We start from the raw sequence: 26,930 nt of genomic DNA, 5'->3' as shown, positions 1-26,930 counted from the left end.
TCTTCTTACTGCATGCGCACTGCACACTGCACCTTCTCACTGCACGCACACTGCGCCTAGGCAGTATGGCCACAACTGGGCAGTCTGAGCTTTGTCCTGATTAGCTTTGGAGGCTTGCACAGGTTTGCAGGAGAAATTTTACCAATGACCTTAGTCAACAGCAAAAGCAATACTGGCTGTTATTGATGGGGTTGTCTGCTGGCTGGTCATCACCAACCAGTCTAACAGCAATAAATGGCCATCATGTTTACTGTGAAATGATGAATGAGCTTAAGGTAAATATCTCATCATAGTATAATGTTTTCATTCCAGAGATAGGATATGTTCTGACAGCAAACATTTATCTAGAAATCCCATTTTTATTTCACTGCTGTTAAATGAATATAAAGGAAAGTTCTGTTCTATTTCTTGCTGTATTTCTTGTTCAAAAGAATGTGGTGTAAGACCACTCAACTATGTTATGAAAATAATCTGTATAAAAGTTGCCCTGCAAAAGTAATATGTTTACTAACACTCTTACAAAGGCCCCTGGGCTTTTATCCAAAGAGCTCAAAAAGCTCAGAATCACTATGACAGGCTCAAAATCATTTGGCAGCCAAATATTTGCAATTTGCAAACAATCTCCTTAACAGAAGGACCAAAACTGTTTGAGAATTGACCTTCTTTAATCACTGCCCATTCTTAATTTACTATATTCTTCAACGCATCTTTCCAGATTTGTGCAAAAATCTATACATTAACTGAGGTGAAAAACTAATTATAAAGCCTAAGATATGGTTCTCTGAAGTAGCAAAGGTAGAATTAGTGTCTTAAATGACTTCTATATCAAATACATACATATATACAGCTTACACCCATTGTCACCATTGCCAGCAACAGCACTTCTCTGAAGGTTTCCAGGGAGAAACGAAACAGGTTGTCTATCTGGCTGATACAAGCAAGACAGGAACATTACGATCAATTAAGAAAACCAAAGCCAACACAAGCTACAGCTTTTGCTGAAGAGCAAAACACACTTGCCTTATCACCTGGGAATTCAGGTGGGAAAATTCTGATTAACAGACTGGGGATGTTTCCATATGACTCACTGATTTACAAGGGCAGCTGACATTTGGCAGCTTCCCTAGGAGACATGGAGACTTTGCTCTTACAAGCCACCATCTCCAGTCATTCCCCGCTCTCCCCATAAGCACCTTTTTTTCTTAATGGCTTTGTTCCAATCTGTCATGCTTTCATTTGGCTCTCACCATTTCTCCCCAATTTTCTCAGAAACCATCAATCCCTAACTTTAGCCAGTTTCTTCTAAGATTTTCCTTCTTTTTCCTCCATCCCCTTCATCTTTGAACTGGTCAGCAACATGCTCCAAGAGGTATCTGAATCTGCTTATCCTCCACTGTCCTCAAATAGAAAGCTCTGCACCTGAAACCATTTGAGAGACATATGTCTTCTGATTGCCCTTTATTGGCATCCTAAGTCCTATCTTGTTTTATGCCCATCTGGTTTTAGTTTTATCTATTTTGTTAATAACTATTATTAAAAATCTACAGTTGTTCGCTTGACGCATGCCTATATCTAATGTGTGGCCTGTTTGATTCTGACAGCTTTACTTTCATAGCAGATGGTGTCTTAAAGGCACACACAGTTCAGGCAGGTAGCAGCTTTTCTCCAAAGAGCAGTTGTTATATGTTTGGAAATAGTCTACATGCCTCTGTACTCTTACTGTACTCTTTTCCCTTTGCTCTTTCATAGAGGTGAGAATGCCATGAAGTAGATCGACACAGGTTATCTTGCCTATGAGACCAAAAAGCAAGTTTCAGTGAAGAATGAACTAATGCACAAAATCACTCAGCAAAGGCTTACTCTAATTCATCCACAGGAAAAACACGTTGCTTGTAGCTACAGGGCTCATGGAAAACACAGTCAACAGAAGCAATCCACACAACACACTGAAAGCTTGAGTGTGACGTGATGGATGGTTTGCACGCATGCATGACATGAAACATTCTCAAAAAGGAAAAAGAAGAAACACCCAAGAATGCTGAATGCCTAGAGGAAACCACATACTATCAGAAAAGAGTCATAAAACAGAATTAATCCTTGGGAGGAGAAAAAAGCCAAACTTGGAGAGACTACTTTGCAGTCCACTGGCTGCTTTTCACAGCCACTTGCTAACTAGCATCCAACTCTTAGTATGCTGTAACAAGGCAGATAAACCAAGCTATCATCTAAAACAACAACAGAGGTAAAATGTCTCAGAAATAATGAGCATTTAAAGAAATATGTGGGGGGATGGGTGAAGCAGTCTCATAGGAATATGCTGCTCATCTTTTCAGGATGAGATTTTGACTTAGGGGAAAACAGAAACCCTCAAGCCCCTTGCAATTAATGTAAAATGATTATATTTTTAGCAGAAGAGAGCTGAATAAGAGAACCAAGCAAAAGGAACAAAAGTAAAGTTTGCCAAGTTCTGACACTCAAATTTGGAGTGCTCAGTGCTGCTGCTGCAGGCCTGGGCTTCGCGGGCAAGTGCTCGGAGGCTGCTGGGGAGGGCTGAGGGAGAAGCCAGGAGGCAGGTGCCCCCTTCGCTTGCCCCGCGGCTCTCCCTGCTGGGCCCTCATGCCTGCGCCTGTCCCACACTCCAGGGCAAAAGGGTAAAATGCCTTATGGACTTCAGGCCTCAATCAGGGGGAAAAAAAAATAACAAAACAACAAAAAAAAGCCATGATGTTAGTTTTATACACTGAGTTTTCTAAACTGAAATATGTCATAGCCTAACAAGCAAGTCTGCAAATTGCGATGACTTCAAAATGCTTAAAACTGGGGGAATTTAGGAAGAGCCACATACAAGTCAGAGGTAGACTCATATCACAGGGGGGAAAAAAAAACAAAAAAGCATGAAAGATTACTCTGCAGCACAATTGCAGGGAAACAAGTGTACCAAATATCCTGAGTTTTTACATTCCCTATGGCTGTGCAGAAAACCAGCTCACCTGAAAAACTGTCTTCTCTTTTTCCTTCCAATTTGTGCCATAAGTGACAGTACAGAAAAACTTCAGAGTACTAGTGAAAGTGAAAATGCATAATTTGCAGAATTTTTCTTTTAAACAGTTTTTCAGAGAAACAAACTATTAATTTAGAAAGGGTAAGTTTCAGACAAAAAAAAAGCTTCAGACATTTCAAATAGCAGTGGAAATCCTTGAAGTATTTCACTCATATAAAGAAACAAGAAAACCTATTTCCTATTCAACTCTAAAATCAGCCATCCATTACCTCCCCCATAGGGCTAGTCTCAATATGAAGGCCCACATTTAGGATTGTCTTTGCCTTCTCGGAGGTAAACTGCAGATTGTGCCTCTTGTGCAGATTGTGGACAGTGGCCACAGCCATGGCGCTTTCCCTTCTGGTTACTGCAACTACAAGTGTTCAAGCTGCCGGCTACATTAATTGTGCCATAAAAAAAAAAAAGTTACTAAAGAATAGGTGCAGATTAAACAAAACAGCTCTCCCCAAGATGCTCTGTTTGCCAGCTGCCTGGAACTAATGCCATCTTCATCTTGCCATGGGTTAGCTTTGGCTTCATCAAGAAGCAGACTGCCCTACTTCACTTCCTTCCATTTTACCCCAGGATCAAGGAGCTCTGCAGAAAGGTACAAAAGAGGCCTTTGCAGCAGTGTACGATGCAGCAGTTGGAAACAAAACTGTCCTGTTTTCTTCAGTATGACCACTGCCTCTTCGCACAAAATGTCACTTACAGGAAGTCCTCCAAGGTATGCACATGCTTGCAAAGAAACATGTTTACTGTACGGTTCCATCTCTCAAGTAATATCTCACCCTGAAACCATGAAGATTTGAACTTCTAATGCTTTTCATTTTGAAACGGGCCCAGGAGAAATCCTCACAACTTTGCAGGTATGGTCTGCCATAGGCAGCTCCTGCATTGGCACAGAAGTAGCTGGTGACCTGTCAACTAGAGACAGCTACTGCCTTGTACTGGATTATTTACTAGAATTCTCTAACCTCTTAGGGAATATCATAAACAAGGAAATATATCCATGTTATGTAAAGTAGAAAAGAATAGTTTCAGAGGCAATCTCTTAAGAACTCTCACTTTGCTACATGAGTTTCACACCTCTATGTGCGAATTTCAGTACAGATTTGCAATAGCATTTCAGTTTATTAAGTAAGTCCAAAGTGATAAGAGTCATTAAAATGAAGTCTCATCATCAGCTTGCAAAATATTCTTTCTAACGAGGCACTCAAACTACTAATTTTCACAGTTAAACTGTCAGCAAGAAAGAATCCCACTAAAACTAGAAAAAGAAATTGGGCCTTCTAAAAGCAAGACTGAAATATAAGAAAACTAGGTGGTCACTGGAAAACAGATGAACAAGTTACTCTGGTCTTACTTCTTGTTTATTTGGTGTTGTGATAGTAGCTGGAGTTTGACATCCCTCCCCCTCGGATGGCATGAACAGCCGTTGGAGAAGACGCCGGGTAATGACCAGGGCGGATGGGCTTGGCTGCAGAATAAAAGTGGGAAACAAAACAAGACATTTAGCTTTCAAAGAAAATTTGTGCCTCACCTCCTCCTCTAGAACAAAGCCCATTGTTTCCAGAAAAGGCACTGTGCGCGGAACACAACATTCCCTCGCCCTGGCCAGCAAATACGTCCATTTGCTGGTCGTGGCTCTCATGCACCATCTCATGGATTCTTCCTCTACAAAGATTATGGACCGTCTATATAACACAGGGGCGTAATGACTCATTTGGTGATCAGTCATGTACTTTCTATGTCCTATTTCCTCCCGTGACTATTTATATCATTCCAGAAGAAGCTGAGAAAGCTGTTGATGGCTTTCCAGGAGAGGCAGCATAAGGCAGGAAACACTATGCACTGCCTAATTCTCCCTCAGGTTTTAAGGTGCCAGTATGAAAGTATCCCCATCCAAAACATTGTTCTTCTACTGCCTCAGCTCCATCCAGTCACTTTAAAAATTGCTACCTGAAATACTCTACCTTAAACACTGATTGTATGCACACATTGAGCTTGCACCACACAGATGTATCAAGCATCTGAGATATGCAGGAAAATACCATTACACAGCCCAAATTAAAGCATGGGGAGGAGTAAGCAGGAAGAGAGATAGATACAAGGGCCAGAAAGGCAAGGAAAGAAAGAATAGCCAAACAAGAGTGTGTGGCGGGGCTGGCGGAAAAGGAAGAAAGGCAAGAGACTAATTTGAAGAGACAAGTTTTCAGGTCATTAGAAGGGCACACAGGACCCATTATGCCATTTATTCACCAAGTTCAGTAACAGAGGGGCTTCGAACTTTAGGTGGGGCATATTCTATTAAAAAATTAAGTCCTTGAAGATTCTTGTACAGCAGAGGAGAGGGACATCCAGTGGTTCGCCCTGAACAGATGCTTTCAAAGCACTTTTCATTTAAAAAATGAGCAAACAAGCCAACTGTGGAGTACGTGAGCAAGCAGTAACCTCTAGCTCTGTGTCCTTACCAATTTGAGCAGAGTGTGCTCTCCGTGCCATGTTTTTGGCTCTTACAGCCTCCTTAATGCGATCTACCTCCTGCTGGTACCGTTTGCGATCCCGCATGGCATTCTCCTTGGCCTCCTTCAGTGCGCTCTCCAGGGCCTTAACTCTCTCTGCCGTAGCTCTAAGTCGTTTTTCCAGCTTAGGAAGCTCACAACGAAGATCTGCATTATCACGTACCAACTGCAGGAAACAAATTTCAAAAACAGCCTGTGAGAAACTATGAGGAAGCCCTCTTACCATGGGGAGACAGAACATGTCACTATTCCTTTTCACGCCTTGTAGGCATTTACTACAAATGAAAGAAACATTTTTTTCTTCCAGAAATGACTGTAAAAAGCCTGTCAGAGTGATTTAGTTTTAACCATGTTGTTTATTTTTCCAGTTGAGGTACAACATTCAAATTAAATCCTACAGAAAGATCAAGGAATGAGAGAAAGTTTATTCCATTAAGTAAAATTTCACAAATCTTATCCTGAAGGGTGAGGGCTCCAGGACAAACCCTGCTGCTGAAGAGCACTACTACAATATCAGCTTCTCCAGATTCCAAAAGCTGCAGCAGAAACTGTATTTTTTCAGAATGCAGAAGCATCCAGCATTTTGCAAATACCTGATCATCTCCTTAAAGAGCTGCACTGTTTAAACACAAAGCTTACAGATAATCCTGAATATCATCAAAAATTCATCATTTCCAATGGTTATGGCACTCTTGCCACCTAGTTCCCTGTTCAAGCATATGGAAAAACTGGAAACTTTGTGCATCTCAAGCATCACTAAGAACTATTTCATTTTTATGGAAATACCTTTAAGACCTGTGGCTACAAATGTGTTGATGATCAACTCTGAATTTATGAACCTCCTAGATTAAATTTGAACCTAAACAAAGTCCACCAAATGTCAGAATAACATTAACTTTCTTTTTGGCTATTGCTGAAGGTAAGACTGATTTTTTTGATAAGTTTGAAATCCTCATGCAAACAGAATTTCATTTGGAAAAATCTAGTACAATCTGTACTGAACAGATGATATGGCTACTAAAAGGTAGGAGATAACTTTTTCAAGGAAGTGATTCTCCCTTTTCTGGAGTGAAAGGAAGAAAGTGGTTTAGCTACCTTATTAGTAATGCAGTAAAACAACAGCACATAACAACATTCACACATTGTTTGACAATCAAAATGTTTTACATCTGCTAGTCCAGTCTGAGTGCCAGAAGAAAAGCAAAAACAAAGCTAAAAAAAAGTCACAGTATGCTGATTCTGAAAGTGTTGAACACTTATCATCCTGCTCTTATTTCAAATCATAACTATTTGGTAGAACATCATATTCAGATCAAGTCTGATATCTTTTTATCATCTAAGTTTCTTATGAGACATGGACTCCTAATTGTTTTTGAGTAAATATATGCTAATGAGAGCTATAAAAGTCCATATGTAGAAAAAAAAAACAGCTAAGGAAAAAAAAAAAGCATGGACTGACTGCAAAAAAAATGCAAAACTGAAAAAGAAAAAAACATTGTTAACAAGTCTTGATTTCCACATTTAGAAACAAGGTCTTCAAACCATCTGTTAACCAGGAATATTAAAATACTGAACCTTAATGGACAATTGCCACAGTCTGGCATGTGCTTGCTTTTTTGTCGCTTCTACAGGAATAAATAAAGCAAAACTTGGAGACCACTGTATCTCACTAATAACAATTTCAAAAACTGTAATGGAGAACGTCATGTCACCATTCAAAAATGAAATCAGAAGCACCTGTTGCTACTTTGTCCACACTTTGTACACCGGAGAACGTGGGACACAGTTCAAAAATATTAACATCTTATAAAGGGGGGGGGGGGATTTACTTACTGGAAGAAGTAATCCAGTTTTATCTAATGAGGTGCTGCCCAGATATATGCACACACCATGGATATATATGCATTTTCAGTAAGCAGAAAGGTGCTTTCCTGAACCTATATCCAAAATGCTTACCTACCGCACACCCCCTCCGCCTCCCACTTGTTAGGTTGTTGTATAAGGTGAAAGGCTCTCTACAGCCCTTGGTTGCTCCAAACAGCAAAATTTCAAAGGAAACAGAAACTATAAGAAACGGGAGAAGATGAAGAGGAACATGCCTGGACCAGGCCCACCTCAGTGTTCCTGGAGGGTACCAGCCCTTACGCTGCACGGAGAACATTTATTTCTTTCCTTTCACATCCTGCTGATTGCTCTGCTGATGTCAGCTCCTAGGGCACCTCTAAGCTGCTTTAGGCCAGGAGTCAAAACTGGGGATGTTACGATGCATCTAAAACCAGGAATCAGTACATAACACAATAACAAACATTTTGCTCTGTATTTTATGCATTGCACCAATACACAGACAGTTGTCGAAACTACTAGAACCTATTTTCCTAGAGAAAAAATAACAATAATTTAACGCAGTCATGTGAAGTAGGGGTAGTGGGAAGAGCACCTCTGACACCAACTCTTAATGCTAGGAATTTTAGTTGAGAACTGTAGGTACCATTTCCTCAGACAAGAGCTACAGGTCACCTTCAGGAGTTATCCTCTTGAACATACAAAAATATGAATTAAAATAAAAGGTAACTTGTCATACTACACAACAGTGATACAGTAAAAGATGTTCCTGTGGCTGAGTTTTCAGAAGCAATCGTTATTAAATCAACAAAAAGGCGCAATGGCTTTTGATTTAACAGTAAGTAGGCACTAGAAGGAAGAAGAAGGAGCCCCTACCTGTTTGTGAACCTTTGTAAGTTGTTCCAGGTTGTTCTCAAGAAAGGAAATTTTCTGCTTCTGCGCAGCACTTCCACCGCCATCGTCACTGTCAAGTTCAACACTCTGCACAGGCAGAAAGTTCCAGAATTAAGTAAAACCACGCAGAAACACAACCAGAAGCTCAGACTTTTTGTAATTTTAAGCTTCCCAAAGGCAGAAAAGTTTTCCAGACCCCCAAATTAAAGACAGTTTATTTTACCTGTTGATTTTGCATTTAAAGAGCCACGTTCCCCTCTACATAGAAATAAACTTTCTTACAGAATAATTAGGTGGGGATCCTGAATAGGAAAATCATAGATTTGAAAGGGAAAAAATGTTTCCCTCTTTTCCAGCGGCAGTATGCCTGTCTGCTACCCACATCTGCAGATCGCAACTCCGCTCCCTTGGTTCCTCCCGCCAGTCTCCTGTTTAAACCCATCAGGCTCCAGCCCCATGCTTCGTGATCCTGCGGCACGCGCTACCTCAGTCCCACTCCTACCGGGGGGCCGCAGGAGCTCCGGCACCGGCTCGTTACGGAGCAGGTACCAGAGTGCCTAGCACAGAGGTAAGCAGCTGCTATTTCGTGGTACCTTCCGCTCGCGTGACTCTGACCCCGAGCCATGACAGTCCTGGGGACTTTGTTGTTGTTGTTGTTGATCATTAAACCAAGTATGGGGTTTCAACCATTCACACTGAAAGTACAAAAACTCTTCACGAAAGTCACGCTAAAGAACTGAAAAGCGGTGTGAAATCTTTCAGTGTTTATGTAACTTTTGACTCTTCCTCAACAGTTAAAGATACAGGAAAGTCTGCTGAGAAAGAGCACGCTTTGCTCAGAGGTTGTCTCAGAGATAGGCCAAAAAACAATTTTGCCTGGGAAAATGCTGAGTAGTCACAACATTCAGGGTAGGATATGTTAGTGCAAGTTTCTGGTGCAGACTGAATGATTGCTGGTATCCATTATACCATCTCTCAGAATTCAGAAACTGAACTGAATTGGATCAGACCATTTCACTTAATTACTAAGGCTTTTCCTTAACAAATTAGGACCAAACAAGAGCTAAAGCCTGGCTAAACATCAAAACAGTTTTAATCTTATTACTCACTATTACTGAAAAAGACAGTATCTCATTTTGCACAACATGCACTAAAGGCTTCCAGTGAATCATGAGAAGAGGGCAAAAAAGCATAAAACCCTGGTTCAAACCAGTACATTCCATTAAAATGAAATTCAGGTGAAATTTAAACTTACTTTTTTAACTCGAGTGGTGAGGTCTTGAACAAACAGTTTGCGTAGGTTGTGGAGGGTCTGAAGTTCTCTTGCCTGGAATCAAAAGTAGAAAAAAACAACCACAAAACAATAAGGCATAGTAGGTGCTCTGGGGTAAAAGCTCTCTTCAGACTTGAGTGGATATTATGACTTTAATGTGATTTACTTATAGAAGTGTACCTGCATGTACATGTCTGCCTTATGTGTATGCATTGGCTGTTCAAGCAGCCTACAGTTAACCAGTTTACAGAAAAGCTGCTAAAACTGCTGACCCAAATTACAAGCTCAGACATAACAGGCATATTGGTCACCTTCCCAAAACCAGCAGAAACCATCAGTGCAAAACAGTGTCCCCTCTACTATACTTCCTACGTACTTTACACTTCCATGTCAGCAGAAGCTTCCACGACAGCGCAGAAGACCACCACGCTGTATTACGGCTCCCACAAGCGTGAGCTGGGAAACCAGGCACCTCACCTGCGCACTGGCACACGCTCTTCCTCACAGCCCAACTCCCATACTTTCCAGGGCGTTGTCATAAGCTACTTTACCAACACCAAACCTACTTCCAGAAATACATCGACTGTATTTTGGGGTGAGGAGAAACAACAGCACAAAGCTGAAGTCTTGTAAGCTGGCTGTGGTTATACATATCTGGCAAAGTGAAAAAGCTTTGGATTCGCTGGATGGCAATTTCATTGACCAGGCCTGCAGGCTTATTCATAGATACTTAGGATGTTGAAGTACTTTTTAAGTTTTGAGAAAAACACAGGCTTTCCTAGCTTTAGCTTTATCTACCTCTCAGGCTTAGCAAAATAGCCTCCTTATTCCACACTGGAGGTATGTTACAAGTAGAAACCCTCCACCTATACACTGAGAAGGACAGAAAAACACGGAATCATTTGCAGGAAAGGAAACCATTTGGTTACACAGTTCACTCTAATCCCATATTTCATAGATGCCATATGGAACAGAACCATCTTCCTCAAGTTTGTAAGAGCAACCTCAGCTTTTCCATTTTGTTCTTATCTACTCACATACAGTGATTTAAATCAATCACTCAATAAGCACCACCAGGACTACAAGCTTTTGAACTCCTATTTTTTACCTTTATCTCTCAAAAGGAAAACTGATCAAAAAAGAGACAGTGTCATGATAGGAACGGCAGAGAAGCTTCCTTCATGGAGTACGAAATGACAAGAAACCATGCATTATAAGCACAGCTTATTTAAGCTTATTTATTTACGAAAGATTCTGTATTGAGATGTACTGAGGGCCGTTCTCGTACGAGCAGAGCTGCGGAACAGAAGCCTCCCGGAGAGCTCAGGTTCGGACGCGCTGTCCAAGCAGATCTCCGAACCCCAACTCCCTCCCAGGGGCCCCCTTGGCTTTGCTTCAGGGGAGGAATCCAAGGACAGTCCCTTTCCTCACCAGCCCAGCGGTGGGAAGAGGACAGGTCAAAGCAAGACCAGCACCTGTGGCCTCACAGAAACTATTCTTCCTCCCGTCCTTCTCACAAGGATAATCCAAATGACGCACAACTCCTGCAGGAGGCTGATGCTTCCCTACACAAATGTGTTGGGTGAGCCACCATTTTGCCTAGAAGGGCACATGTTTTCCTGCGATTTGTTATGCTTGATTTTTCTTCCTGTTTCAGTAATTATTAAAACACTAAAAGTGAATAAAATTTTGAATATAAGATAGTTCAAAGATATTTATTTAAAAGTTTAAAAAAAAAAATCTGGGTTTCTGCAAACTGACTATGTCATACTGCCTAACTCTGATTTCTAGCTGCCTTACTCATTCAGCGTACAGGGCAGGAAAAGGCTGCAGAACACAAGCTACGTGAGCAGCTGAAGAATACTGCTCACTTCAGAAGGCTGGTTAAATCCCCTCACAGGGATTTATTTAAACAGCGCTTATTTCTGGGGAAGCCATCAACAGCCAAAGCTGACAGGACCAGAACTGTTCAGCTTCAGAATAAAAATAATCAGATTGTTATAAGTGTTGAACTCCTACTGACCCTGAGGCCACGATAAGCTTAATTTTTTGAAGTATCATACAGAGGAGAAAAGGCTGTTTTGAGTTCGCAACCATATTATTTTGCATACTTAATCAGTATGTCTTATAGTAACAGGTACAGTTATTTAAAAATGAAGTTCTATTAATAAAAATTAAGGTTTAATAAAGATAATTTTTCCTCTCATACTAATGAGGTAAGTGCAGATACTAAACATGACTCACCATTCAGTTTTCAGTGTGCATGCTAAACTAACACTGATGGTCTAATTTTTGACTGAAGTTTTCCTGTACAGGAAATCCATAAGGAGTGGGAGCAAAAACAATTTTCATAGTTTTTTTCCACAGGTTGAAGCATCGACACATGAATTGAGCACATTATACTAGCACAAATAAATAAATAAATCAAACAGCTATATTCTTGACCAACTTTTGAGACCTTTGAGAAAGCTTGTATATTTTTACAGACAGAGAGAAATGCAGCTTCCAACAAGACTGTGCAGCAACAATTAAGACTGAAGCCATCATCAAAAAGAGCGTCCTTTTAAAACTGCCAGCACAATATTATACCTGTCTCTAACATGACCAGTGTAACGGCTTATAAAGAAATATATATCAGGTAATTGTAGCTACATTGTATTCAGTACACTGATTACTCCAGGTGAGAACAAGGACAGCAAAACAAACAGTGCCAGTAGATTTAATAGTGATAGCTTATTCACGGGAGGCAACAATATTTAGGTGAGATTTTAGTAATATTTAATCTTAAATTCTGGGGTTCGATTTAATAACTTGGTAAAATGCACAATTTAGACTATTCTAATATAAATTGGTCATTTTCTTGAGCACAGACATGAGCATTTTGGCAATATATCAGTGATGAAGACCTGGGGGAGAAGAAGCTCAATAACTTGTAATTAAGACATACCACAGTTTCCTCCAGCCCCTTGAGATCTTCTCTTGCTTGTTCTCTTTTATCATTCAGCAATCTAGAAAGATCACAATATTAAACACAAATCAAAAGTATGAAAGTCATATGAGACAGAAGAACATCAATCAACATTTAATTTGAGTACATCTGCTGATTTGAGCAAATTATACCTCTCTTTGCACTTCTAATTATTCTTTTGACTATCCACTGATATGCAGCTTTCTCGCAACTATTGGCTGAGCCACCACCTCCATTTTGGCAAGCATTTATGTCCACATATGATATTTTCTTTCTCATTTCCAAGAAAGGCATTTTCCTCACACATCTAGCTCATTAGAAACAGAAATACCTTTTTTCTTGTTTGGTTTTATTATGCAATAAGGAATGGAGGATTGATGTTGCTATGTCATTTCAGAAAAATCGGAGCTCTTAAAAAATACATATATATACACACACACACACACACACACCTATATATCTTTCAGCAGCTACCAAATCTACTAGTAAATAAGCCTATGATGTGACCATATGGAGTAATTGGTGAGGCTTTATTAACAGTACATGGTGGCATTTTACCAAAAATGGTATTTTCAGTGTGAATATTTTGATACAAATGCTTCTCACCAGGCCACCTCCTGTGGACACATTAAAAGACATTATATTCAAGGACACCAGATGAGAAAACCGTCGACTTACATGAGCTTTTCCAATTTCATTTCTCTTTCCTGGTCCTCAATTTTTAATTTATCATAATCAGCAGTCAATTTCTCTTGTTCCAGTTGCAGCTTCTGATTCATACTAGAATGCAAAAGGACGAAAGTTAATACAACTCAGTCCTGAACATCACAAACAAGTGTAGGTAAATCTTCATACACAGAACTGGGTTAAACAAAGAAAAGCTATAACTCCCCACTGAACGTTTCTGAAAGAAATTAAGCATAAAGAATCTGAGGAGCAATAACTTTTTTTTAAAAAACCTTGGGTAATTGTACAGTCATCCGTATATTCTCCTCCCTTGTTTCTTCGATCTTAAAGGACACAAACTGTTCTTGCAATTGTTCTGTCCTGCTTCCTCCTGTCTCTCATTTCCCTCTTATTAGTTGTCAGCCACACTATAAATATGATGAAAGAATAAACACTACATTGGAGTTACCTAGCTTTGACAAACACTTAAAAGACTAAGAGTATAGTAATAAAGATCTCAGTTTTCCAAGTGTATTCTACATAACAAGTCTAGCAAAAGAGTTACACGAATACTGAGCTAATAAGGGTTGGCTTGAACACATTTTGGGGTATCTGATTAACAGAAATACATTTCCACATCAGGAGCCCACACTAAGGTGAGAAAACAGGATACATTTGAGTCACCCAGACTCTCAGGAAGTCTGTGACAGGACCCTCAAAACCTTTATGGTTTTTAGATCTATTTTCCTCAGAGATTCTATTATCTATCAACCTGTAAATATAATATTATTCTTTCTTCATATCTATAATTTTACATAACTGTAACAGCTCCACAATAAAGAACTAGGCACTTTAATCCACAGTGCAAAATAGAGGGTTGGTTGTTGAATGTAAGGATACCAGTGTCTGTAAAACTCTAAAATATAGAGATATTAATTAAAAACAAACAAAACCAACCAAAAAGAACAGTCCTACAGTGTCACAGAAGAGTAAAGGCACAAGGAAGGAGACAAAACAAATGAACATACTCTCTGATTTCATCAATTATTTTCTGCTTCTCTTCAATTTCATCTCTCAGTCTGGACAGCTGCTTCTGATGGGCTTCCCTGTGACTCTCCATCTGCTGCTCCAGTGCCTTCTGCAGAAGGCACAAAAAAAAGGCCATACATGAAACAGAAATCAAGTAACTCACAGCTAAGCTTGCTCTTTACATATCAGCTAAACCAACCTAGTTTTTTGGATTTGAATGAAGTTTATCAAATCAGGTTAATTCATGAATCTGCTTGGTGCATCTTTTTATGATTACAAAACTGGGGCATCTACTCAACTAAGCACTTGATTCAATGCAACTTTTAAGCAATATAAAGTAGACCAATTTCTACTTTTGATTTCTTTCAAAAACCATAGCATGCAAAAATCAGTGGTCTTAGCATGTCAAGAATTAAACTCTTCTTACCAGTCTCCTCTATTCCACCTGTTTATTCACCAAAAAGAAAGACTTGTCACCAGTTTATCTGTACATGTAAGTAAAGTCCAAAACAAAAAAATCCCCCAGAGAATGGCTTATCCACAGCCTTGCTAATTAACTTCTAAGATGAGAAATAACTCAAGTAGCAGGAAAGACACACATCTCTTTAGATTGCTATGAAAAGATTTTACATTTTTGCCACAACTGTGATAAATTCACAGCTGTTTTAATAACTTTGACTTTATATATTGGAGAAGAAGATTTCTTAAGATGACAAACCTCTATCACTCCCTTGTAAAGTTAGATTTTTTCTTTTGTGCAATTGTATTCTCATCAGAAACAACTCATATATTATTGCCTAACATTTATTCCTCACACTCTACAGGAAAAAAGTATCAGAAAGCAGGTTTATATTTCATTATTATTTCTAGGAGGAGATAGTCAAAATTTTTACAAAAAAATTTGGGAACAGTCTGGCCTCTTTTTTTATTAAATGTTAGTACCTAAATTGCATCAACCCAAATGTCCCAAATTCACTACTTTTAACTAATTAACTTCAGCAGAGTTCCACTGGCATAAAATTACAGTAACAGAGGTGAAACAATATCATTTTTCAATCATACATAAAGAAACTGTTCCCTAATGTGGATGCAATATACTACATATTATATTCTGGTTCTCTGCTCACAGTGATTTAAGGAACCCAAACATCTTTGATTAAGTGCACACTCCACTGATCCTCTTCACTCTTTGAGGTTGGCTCAGTTTACAAACTGTTCTCAGAAGACACAGTCACCTCAGATAATCTGGCTATAATTTCCTCTCCTCTTCCATAATCTGGTCACCAACAACAACACTAGCAAGTTCTCCAATTTCAAATTGGGAAGGTCATTCAATTACACGAGGTCAGGTTTTCTAATAGAAGTTGGCAGTTCTGACAAAGTCTGGAAATGTTTTTAAAAGGGCATAACGTGTACAGGAAGACAAAATTACACCCTAATTGTCAGCTTAATGAACAGTCTCACCATGAATTGCACTCTAAAATTGCAGCATGCGATACTACCTTCATTTCCTCTGCATCCTGAAGTCGGGTCAGATGTTCCTTCTCCTTATCCTTGAAGCTGACTTCATGCATTTTTTCTGTTTACAGTTTAAGAGAGCTGAGAATTAACCAAACAGCTCTAGAACGTTCTACATCAAGACATTCAAAACAAACAAACAAACAAAAAATAATCCTTTTTTCCAGGGGGCAGGCGCAAGCAGCTTTGGAGGAACAGAAACAGCCATAGTTCTTCAGCATCCTACAGCCAAAACCTTTTCCTTTACTATCAGCTCACACTTTTTCAATCCACTCAGCACCTTTCCAGTCTGCTCTTGTCTCCTCGTAACCCTACTCATGGCAATTCTCCTTGTCTTCTTTTGCCTTCTTCTGGGAAACAGTGACCTCCAGAGCCAGATCATTACAAACAGGGTAGGAGAATCAGGAGATAAATTAAAAAGCCTCTCAGAACTCATGCAGGAGATGTTTAAACAAATTCTGTCACCACCTGCTGTTCTGGAGCCCAAGAGGATCCCTTGTGCAAAAAGTCTGGAATAATGTTAAAGCTACTAGGTCACATTGTAAACAGGGGCTTAATACTAGAAAAATTGCTTTTGAAATTGTTTGATGCTGTCTTGCCAGCTTTTTCATGTTTATATTTCTCATAGCATTACTGCGTAAAGTGAAGTTCATAGCACAGTTTTTGATTCTTTTGAAAAATTCAGTTTTTCTGGATTCTGTGAATGGACTAGGCTGAAAGGGTTAATCCTGTTTTTATCTTAAGTGTAAACTACAAATACGTGCAGTGTGGTGAATATTTTGAATTGTAGTTTCATGATTTCACTGCAAAATACTAAACAAACAGAAAAATACTCTAGGACTACAAAGGAAATAGTTCAATATCTAATCATGACTTGCATAATCAGGTCTTCTATCTGTGCACTGTAATGTTCAGGGTTAGCTAAATGAACTAAAATCCTGTCTGTTCAATCACATTTCTATGACATCAGGGTATGTTTATGATAAAGGAGGAGAACAGGATGGAAAGTCAGAGCAATCCCTGGTGAATTGGATAAATGACACTTGGTTCTACACAGAATTTTCTAAGATACAGTTGGTAAAAGATAAGACTCAACATTGTACCTTGAGCACGTAACTTGGCAAGTTCTTCATTGAGAGAGTCCTGTGATTCTTCCAGCTGCCTTCTCTTCTGCTCCATATTTTGCATGTAGTCTGTAAGGGACTTGATCTTTGCTTCATGCTTCAAAAACATGGAGAATAGTAATGAGATGTAAGTACCACACCTTGTTATCTAAAAATTCAGGTGCCATCTTACGTAAAGAGAGAAAAATAGAAAGAGCTGATGACTAAGAGACAATACAGAAAAAAAAAACTCAGATAAAAAGGTAACAGATCAAAATAGCCTAATTTTTTTAAAGGTCACAATAGTCCAAGACATACATGGAACAGTAGAAGCGATAATTCCATAACACCACTGGAAATTTAGTGTTAAATGAGCACCAGGAGCATTCTAAAACCAAGTGGACACTGCGCTGGAATAAATTCTGAGGTGGCTTCCTAGATGCTTCAACCTGCATAAGTTATCAGCCTTCATCGGCTATCCTGATGAATGGTTTGTTAACATCCTTTTGAACTAGGCTTTTGTTTAAATAGAAACAAGGGAATGACATATTAAAAACATCAGAAAGCAAATTAAAAATATTCTAATTTGGGGGGTAAATTAAGATTCTGTCTGGGAATTATTACAAACTCTTAAAAACACCACTGAAGGATTTGTGGTTCGTTGTTCTCAAAATTCACATCAGCAGAGAGAGGTTGAGACCTTTGAATTAGAGTTACTCCTATGCACTAAAGATCAGACTTAGAGAGGTGTAATCCTTAGTAGGAATTAAAATAGGAATAGGAATTAAAATGCATAAAGTGTGTTTTCCCCTTCGCCCATAAGCAAGTTTTCAAGCATAACACCACCCAGCTGCTTCCTGGTTTTGAAGACAGATGGGTCTCAACGTGATCTCATTTGCAGGGCTTCCAACATGCTAAGGCAAGGTGAACACAGGCTTAAGAGTATTTGTTTGGTTTCTTCACCACATCAACATACAATGCAAATGTTGCCAAGAAGGTAAGACTGCAAAGGCAATCTTAAATTACCTCTTTCCACAGCCTTGGATAAGCCACTCAAGTCTTAAACCTCCACCACTTTCCTTGCCTACAAATAGGTGCTGAGGACAACAGTTAAGCGATGTTTGTGAAAAGCTCTGAGCATTGAAGAGCTTAGACTTCAGTATGACTACAGTCCAAGAGGAAAAAACACCAACCCCAAATAGGCAGTCAGGCTGCCTTCCGGTTACGCTTTCACTGGTCAACATAAGCCAGCACCATGACTGAAAGAAGCCATCCCACCAACCCATGGCCAAGTCACTTATTTCCAGCTCTGTGCACTTGCTACTCTTTTGCCAGCAGAAGCACGCATACAGCTGCCTTGTGTGTCAAATCTTAATCTGCTTTACTGATGCAAGTTCCCAAGGAAAAGGAGCAGCATAGGATGGAAGGATGACTTCTTTTAGTGGTTATGCCAGCTCACAGTATTATACTTCAAGACAGCATAAAAATTGTAGGTTTTATTTAACATTTTTGGACAGTCAATATCTTCAGGACTCTAACCTCCCGGAGAAGCATGCTTACAGCTACAGCTATTACTGTAGAACTTAATACAGCAATTCTATTGCAGGACAAGAGACTATCCCTGCTTGGGGTTTTCTTAGACTAGCCAGTGGCAAACGAAATATAGTAAACCCAGATCATCTCTCTGCTTCACGTGCGCATCGATCAAAGAAGTAGGTTAAAGCAGTTAGCCCCCTCCCTCCCCACAGAATGCTGCAGCATGCATCACTGCTTGTAACATGCCACCTACTGTGAAGCCCTCCTACCATCTGGATTTCTAACTTACATGGTTATGTTTTCCATAAAGTACTATTTTACATAGTGCTGCCTAGCTATCTGTTAGCATACTAATAGTGCAGATACTGGGGACTCTCAGAATGTTTTGCTAGTGACCAAGTAATCACCACTTCCTTTCTCAGGTTGCTCTTAACACGAAGGTACAAGTCACAAATACACGTCGAGGAAATCACTCGGAGGAGTATTTTCAGTATTATGCCATAGAAAACATTGAGATCTACAACAAGGAGGACATGATCTTACCACAGAATATGCTGAAAAACATTCAAGGGGAGGAAAAGAAAGAGAGGGAAAAAAAAACAGAAAAGAAAAACACCACTCTACTCCCTGTATTATCATCTTTCACTCTTTGTGCATGCATTTCGTAGAGAAGGAGGCTGAGAAAGTCATCAAACCTGACTTCAAAGGGCCAAGGAAGGAGCAAACATACCTGTGAGATGAGGAGCTGGCAAGCTGCTAGCTCCCTCTCGCTGGCGTTCATCTTCCTGTTGGAGTCTATCTGGGCACTCTCCAACTGCTTGCTGCGGTTCACAAGAGATTTTACCTCAGATTTCATCTTACTGATGTAAAGCCGTGCCATGGTGAACTCTTCTTCAATCACCCCGTTCACATCTGCTAACTAAACACACAAAAGATTGCAATCCTTAAGATGCAGTTCTTCAAGAAAACAAATCAATGCAAAGCAGTCTTCTTGCTGTGAAACAGTTGTCTAGAGCTAGACAACCTCTACGGAAACCCAGCAACGCTCAAGGAGTACCTATGGATCTTCAGGTCACCTTTAAAGATGTTACACCACTGTTTCTCAGAATTTTCATTGATAAGCCTCAAAAGCAAGAAATTAAGACATGGTCAGTGTGCTTCATCAACTTAGTGACTCAATATCTAAAGTAATCAAGCCCACCTGGCAAGAGCGTATTTTGGCAAAACTTTCTCAGGCACCAGCACAGAAAGTTTTTCTTCTTTCAAGCAATTGAAAGCTGAAGTGCATTTTCAAACTACTCAAAGAAGTCTCCTCTGAGGGGTCATGCTCCTTCAATAAGGAACTGCAGGACAGAGCTTGTTCTGGAAATCTCACCTGGCAACAGGGAGGTAACCCCTCTTCTCTCTAAATATTAACACCATTCTATAGATACACATCATTTCCTTCCCTGGTTTAACACTGTGCCTTTTAGCTGTTTGTCTTTCTCTTCATCGCATCAGTGAATTAAATAGTTGAAAAATCATGACATGATGATTTTCCTAGAACAAGCATATGGGTAATAATATATTTCATGTGCCTTCACCTTTTTTTCAGCACAGCCAAGGAGAAGATACTACGCTCCACACCTTTTCCCTACAGCCTAAAAAATGCTACTGCCTCTAAAACCCTCAGTCCGATAAACACACTTTGAGAAGCTGCTAATTGCGAACAAATTCAAAACTATTCTACTAAAGCCTTTTCAATCTTGCCTCATTTACACTGACATCGGTCCTGTAAAATGCTGACATCTTATTTACTGTAAGAATTTGTATCAAACAGCCTCCATTTGCAAAGATTTCCTCTTATTCTTCCAATTAAAATGGCCACCAGGGGTTGCTGTAACATCTAGCAAAGTTTGTTCTTGTGGCCCTGGAATCTCCATAAACACATCAGAGAACAGGGATTGTGTCCTCTGTAGTAACAACAGACTGGAGCATCTGCAGATCTAATGGGGGTTTAGCAGATGATCAACACCTCTCAGAATCAACCCAAAGCACTCCAGCTGCACACACCTGCTTTTACCTTTGTGAAGTATGAACCAAGAATTCAGAAAAGATGATAGCTCAAAAACTGAGAAATGGACTAAAGGTAAGAAAATAAGACTACATTGGAAATAACTTGCATACATCTTGAGAATAAGTTTCTTACCCAGTTTTGACAACTGCTTTTTCTCATATGGTTTTGAACAAACAGAGAAGATAACAGCAATCTTCACTCCTATTCTTACCTTCTTTCTTCAGAGGAAAGTGATCCTCTGGAATATTTTTCCTCTAAGAGCATTAGCTAATGTACAAAAGTTAAGCTTGCTCTGCTATCACATAAATATTTAAATGGTATCTAGCACCACTGCTGAAAAGCAATAGTTTGAAGTATTCTGTGTTTGAAAACACACAAGGTATTATGCTCAGAAAGTCTGGGCTCTTTGATGAAGCCAGACACTGTTCAAAAGTAAGAAACAAAGTGCAAAAAACAAATTTCATGGAGATCCTTTCATCCAGATGTACCAGATAGCTGTCAAAGAACTCTGGCTTTAAGACTAGCTCATGTTCAGCTACGTGACAGCTGTAGGACAAATTTCAAACAATGGTTTAGAAGCCCAGAAGCCAAATCTCACTGATAACGATTATCTGGATTCTGGGAATATAGGGTCATGCCAGCTTACTAGGGAGTAATGCTATGTGCATATTGTTTAGGGGGAACCCCAGTTCAGGTCTTGTTAAGCAGATTTTAATAAATGCGTCACCACACAGATGGGTTGCATTAGTCTGGCCCCAAAAACTGAGCCGGGAACGAGTGTGGTATTCGTGCACACAGACACTGACCATCTCTGACCCAAAGATCTCTTCAGTATCTTACACTGCGCTCTAACTAGGATTTAAATAGCAGCGCCCTGGGAGAAGGACTTCTGTATCACATATCTTCCACATTAAGTGGTGGGGCTTTTTTTGTTTGTTTGTTTTTTAAGTATTGTGGGAGGTGTAGGGGGGAAGCAATAAAAGATAGCCAACTTACTGTTTTAACATCATTAGTACCAATGATTCCTCCAATCTCTCCCAAGTCTTTAAGCAGCAAGTTTAAGATCTCTGTAGCTCTTTTCTTCTGATGGTTACTGAGTTCCTGCAACTGGCCCAGCTCCCTTTGGGTAGCTGTCAGGACAGTCTGAAAAGGTTTAAAAGCAGAAGTTACCGTCCTCTCCTCAGATTCTCTGTATTCATAAGCAAGTTCATTAAACAAAACAGTTTCCTCTCTGGACAGAATAAACCTACCAAACAACTCACTGTCTAAAGTATCTTTTCTGAAATAAAAGAAATATGTAGCTGTGAGTTAGTTCTAGTTCTATACTTAATTTCTCCATGCTTCATCCAAGTTCAATAGCGCCACTTCTGGGCATCATGTCTTCTGCAATAACTGGGTTACACAGTATTGTATTTTCCTGAACGTGCCTACTGGCTCAATGTACCAACACTTACTCCAGCAGCGTACAGCTCCACCTTGCCATAATCCACTTTGGCAATTCACTAGCTAACAAGGCTACTTTAGATCTATTAAATGTAGTAAATCCTGTAAGAATCTTATTTGCATAATACATGTCAAAGAAGGTTAATCACAGAGAAACAGGTATAGAAGGATATAAAATTCATTTTTTTCAGAGAGATTTCATACAAATGTGTTCTACTGAACTGAATAACAGAGTCTTATATGCTAGATGTGCATGAAAACAGACTTGTTAACAACGGCTTCCTTAGTTTGTGTAAAGAATTAAGGAATAAGGATATGTCAAGGCTAATAAGCCAATCTTGATTTTTCTCAGATCAGATTTTTCCCTTCAGATTGATACATCAGCTGAAAAAAAATACGCATTAAATTGACTTCTTCCTTGAGAATCCATGACTCTACACAAAATCCTTGTTCCACAGCAAAAAGTCCAGAGCAACAAAATTATGCAATTTGCATAAGGCAGGTTTTCACCTCTTTCCTGGCATTATACAGTTTTTAAGCGATCAAAATACAGAATGGCCAGCTTTCACATTCAGTTCAGCAGCTCACTTGGTGTACAAAATAGATGTGGCAACAGAGCCAAAATCTGCCATCAGCTATCACAGAGGTAGTCTTAATTTTATCCTTTAACTAAGATAGAAGGTAGAGGGTACCATCAGCAAATATGGATCTTTTAAGAGCTTCTCTGTTACTCCAAATTTTAAACTATATAACAACATACTTGGCAGCAGTATATTAAAGAGTCTTGAAATGGCATCTAATTTCCTATATAATTGCTAGCCTAAGGAAATCTTTAAAAGAGGCGCGCAGTGAGGGTGGAGAGAAGGGAACCAGCGCTATAAACTGCTTGTTCTTACGCTCTTCTGTGCCAGCTCATCAGCCAGCTGCTCGTTGGCTCTTGTCTTGTCCTCCACCTCTTGGGATTTCTGGTCATAGTTGACAGCCAGTTCTTCGAGTGCTTGAAGGACCTCCTTCACCTCATCTTTTGCAGCTTCATTCTCAATCTGAAGACGGGTCAGCTCCTCTTGAATCTTCTCATAATCTCTCCTAGTGGAGGCCAAAAGCTGGAAACAAATGCCACATAACACAGGCACATAAGTCCTCCAAGTACTCACTCAAGCCTTACAACTTTAAAAAGGGCAAAAAATAGACCATGAGAGAGAGCATGAGCGAGCAAATGCATGCGAGAGAGAAAGAGAGAGGAGAAATCCTGCTACTGTACCAGAAACAGTATCAGCTTCAGCACAAGTGGATTTGAAGCAAGAAAAAAGGGCCTGAACTTCAGTGAAAAGAAACATTTTAATCAAATCCTATTATGACACAAGAAAGAGGCATAGAAGCTTATTTTGAGCAGTATCATAAACTCCAAATAAATTTTCTGCCCTCAACCCAATGTTGCAGCTAGAGCAAAAAACAAACTAAAACACAAACTCATAATCACAGTTTTGAAACGAGCCAAGCGAAAAGGCTCTCTGAGGCAGTCTCAAATATCTTGTAAGCAAACCTATGACGATTGTTTTAAGTTATCGTCTGAAACATGGTGCTGAAGACAGATTGGCTGCTCATATTTGCTGAAGCAAATTATTAACTAAAAAAGAAAATACAGACTGCACATATACAGGTGATTGCTTCCAATTTGTAAAAGTTATTAAATTTACTCTTCGCATGCTAGTAAGGGAGATGCTCAAATCTCTGACAGCGCAGAGGGTAAGAGGTCAGTGGCACAGTGTTCTCCTTTGCCCTCATGCCATTCCATCTTCATAAAAGACATTGGGGAAAAAAAGCCTTGAGAATTCAGATAACAGGTTCTTAACAGGAAAACAGACTCAACAGCAGTCGCACACCAGTGAACAATGTCAAAATAAATAAAAGGTACTACCTAACATTTATTATATGCTATTATACTTATGGGAATAGTTACAAAATCAGGACTTACTGCTTTATAATTTATGTTTTTAAACAATGTAACATACAAAACCTAGTCACTGCATGCATGAAATACAAGAAGGGATTCAGACTCAAGGGTAACCCTAAAAGCAAAGTTTGGATGATCATTCAAAAAACTCACTTATTTCCAAGCCTTCCAACATATGGATCAGCATAATACTACTGTACTGCAGCCTCCCCAGACAGCAGAACAAAATCAGTATTACTGATGTGCGCTGAACTAACCAGAAGAACACTAGTCACCAAAGGACCTGGCTACACCCAGCAATTAAAGCGTGATTTGACAGAAGGGCTTTTCTTCAGGTAGGAGCAAAATGAAACCCCGAGCAGGTGGAATCTTCCTGATCCGACCTCTCGCTGCCCACTAGCTCTTCCTCCTCAAAGAAGTTGTGTGCGAGATCCCAACCCCACCAGAAACATCTAAAACTGATCACATAAAAGGAGATTGTCAGAGAAGTTGCTGCTCTTTAGGCGCAGAAGGCTAATGGGAAAAGGGAAGCAAACCAGCTAGCTTGTGAACACTGGCACATTCCCAAAGTAGCAAAGAGAAGATTCAGATGTGAGGGAAATTTATCTAGCTGGTAATACCGCAGCCTCAGAAGTGCACTCAAGTTACAAAAAAAACCCTACTGAATTGCCAAAGCCAGATGGCACGTAAATATTTAAACAACAAAATAGCTTAAAATAATCTTTCCGCTAAACACAGATGGAACTATTATTTACATTTACTTAGGAAATTTTCTGTGCGACTATTACTGCGACTCCAAGTAAAGGGAAGTGTCATATACCACCTAGAGCACAAACACCTCCCCAGAAGATTCTTGTTGACATAATGTTGGGAAGTGTACCAAGATTTACAGAGGCCATTCATAAATTATACTGATCATCATAAACAAAGGAATTACACCTAAAGCTGATGGTTGGTTTGGGTGTTGGGAAGGGGAGGACCTCTCCGCCCTGAAAGCTGACGAGCTGTTTCCAAGTAGTTTCCCATGTTCTGGTCTCCCTGCTCCCCACTTCTGAGAAGCGAGTGTATCCGTGAATCCTCACAAGAAACAGAGGGAGAACTGAATTTTATTAGAAAACAAGTGCTTCAAGTGGAGGCACTGGAAGCGCAGCTGCTCTGAACAGCGTGGCAAGTCACCAGGGCCTCCGGCGCACCAGGAGGAGGTAGACAACGGCTGCAGCACCTCGCGCAGCTGCTTGCTGCGGAGGGCTCACAAACTCGCGAGAAGCAAGCGTGGAAGATTCAGAATTTCCCCTGAAACACACGGGCTAAGAAACAGCCAGTGGTGAAAAGGTACCAAAAGACACCAATATCAGTACAATGCCATCTGTGACAGGCCTTATATTTACAGTTAATCTGCTAGTTTAATCAGCCAGAAAAAAGTACTCTGGCTAATTAGGGGGAAGCAGAGGGAGGCAGCTGCTCCGCAGCACATGTATCGCAGAGGTAATCGCAAGCTCTAACAGAAGAGGTAGATCCTTCCTGCCGTGCTGGTGTTCACACACACGAGAAAGTCTTGAAAAACTTAATTCAATTCCCATAAAGGAAATAATTCCCATGGGGAATAAGCTAGGGTATAGGATGCTCCCAAATATGATCAAAACCAAACAACTTCCCCCCTCCAAAAAAAAACAAAAAACAAAACAAAACTCACCCAACAGATAGTCCAAAAGACAAAATAAAAAAATGCGTGGGAAAGAAATATGGTTTAGATCAAAACACCAACACAGAAAAGATGTGAAAAGTGAGATAGCCTCAATAACACATGCAGAATGCATAATGTTCCACATGTACATTACAATGCTACGATACCTTTGTATACGAATGGACATGAAAACGCCAACACGTAATACAGAGTAATCAGAAGAACTTTATCCTAAGTGAATAAGAGCTTAACTAGGAAGTAAAATAAAGCTGGTAATTCCTTCACTGAGAATGAGACTCTAAATCATTTTTCAGAGTAGTGTTTCAATTACAGTAGTGGTTTTACACACACACACAACACAAAAATAAACAAAACAAAAACCACAAGGGAGCACAATGTTCTCCTCTGGGACACGTATTCTTTTAAAGAATCAGTTTTTCATACAAAAGAAACCAATATTCTGGAACACTAATGAAAAGTAAACTCCCACACCAAGACTATATTTTTGGTCTGAACTTTCCTCCTCTGGTTTCCCCCAGGTTAAAAAACAACATAAAATCATCTTCTAAGAAATACCACAGCAACATTTGGGGAACTCAGTAACTTAGCACTTCTGCCATATTTTACAGCTTCAAAGCATTCATAAACAAATGATAGTCAAGTTATCCCCTTATTTGCAAGCGGAATGATCATTTTCCCCTTCTAAAAAAAAAAAAAAAAAAAAAAAAAAAAAAATCCCCTTTATGGATAGAAGCAGTGAAAGAATTAACCTGAGTAATCCAAGATTTTTAGAGCAAATAAGAGAGGTTTAGAGACCTGAGAGGATACAGGCACACTGGAAAACTTTTTTTTTTTTTTTTTTTTTGGTGAAAAACACTGGCCAAACTCCTACCTTGCTCTCTCATCTCCAGCTTTACTTCTCAGCAGGCTGGTGTGCTATTATAAGGAGTTATCAAGGCTCAGTGCTCTTGAGAGGATCATATTAAATTTTAAGTTTAAACCTAACTGTCACACAGGTTGCCCTTAGCAACTGAGTTTTAGCCAGTTAATATGACCATAGCTAGCCAACAACTACTACATAATCACTAAACAAGAGTCCCATAAGCAAAATACAGATTTTATTTTATTTTATTTTTACCTCTTCTTGATCCAACATTTGTTGTTTCAGTTTTTCAGCCAACTGGCTCTGCTGGTTGATTTCATCATCCTGCAATGAAATAGGGTAGGGTGTTTTTAGTTTCTTTTCGTAGTTCTGGTTTGATCACTTATTTCCCCTTTCCAGAAAAGCGAGCAAGTATAATGCCACAGCACACCTTGTCCAGGTTTGAGTGGGGAAGGGGGAAGAAAACCACACACACGCCCAGAGCTACACAGTAAAAGCAGTGCATACATGAGCAGT

At 39.6% G+C, this 26,930-nt stretch overlaps 1 protein-coding gene across 1 annotated transcript in view; it reads right to left on the bottom strand.

The window, feature by feature from the left end:
- The window catches only part of KIF5C (kinesin family member 5C), a 92,859-nt gene that overhangs the window by 6,988 nt on the left and 58,941 nt on the right, over window positions 1–26,930 (bottom strand). The window contains exons 13-25 of the mRNA XM_067299424.1: window positions 26,670–26,738; window positions 22,790–22,996; window positions 21,447–21,593; window positions 19,125–19,313; window positions 16,859–16,976; window positions 15,740–15,816; window positions 14,237–14,346; window positions 13,221–13,322; window positions 12,522–12,582; window positions 9,557–9,628; window positions 8,284–8,388; window positions 5,515–5,731; window positions 4,407–4,520 (exon numbers count right to left, since the gene is read on the bottom strand). Of these exons, the coding sequence (XP_067155525.1) occupies window positions 4,414–4,520; window positions 5,515–5,731; window positions 8,284–8,388; window positions 9,557–9,628; window positions 12,522–12,582; window positions 13,221–13,322; window positions 14,237–14,346; window positions 15,740–15,816; window positions 16,859–16,976; window positions 19,125–19,313; window positions 21,447–21,593; window positions 22,790–22,996; window positions 26,670–26,738 (1,581 nt within the window). The 3' untranslated portion in view covers window positions 4,407–4,413. The remainder of the gene's footprint in view (window positions 1–4,406; window positions 4,521–5,514; window positions 5,732–8,283; window positions 8,389–9,556; window positions 9,629–12,521; window positions 12,583–13,220; window positions 13,323–14,236; window positions 14,347–15,739; window positions 15,817–16,858; window positions 16,977–19,124; window positions 19,314–21,446; window positions 21,594–22,789; window positions 22,997–26,669; window positions 26,739–26,930) is intronic.

The sequence above is a fragment of the Apteryx mantelli genome, chromosome 6, assembly GCF_036417845.1.
Source record: "Apteryx mantelli isolate bAptMan1 chromosome 6, bAptMan1.hap1, whole genome shotgun sequence".
Lineage (NCBI taxonomy): Eukaryota > Metazoa > Chordata > Aves > Apterygiformes > Apterygidae > Apteryx > Apteryx mantelli.
This window is presented reverse-complemented; position numbering and strand designations above follow the sequence as displayed.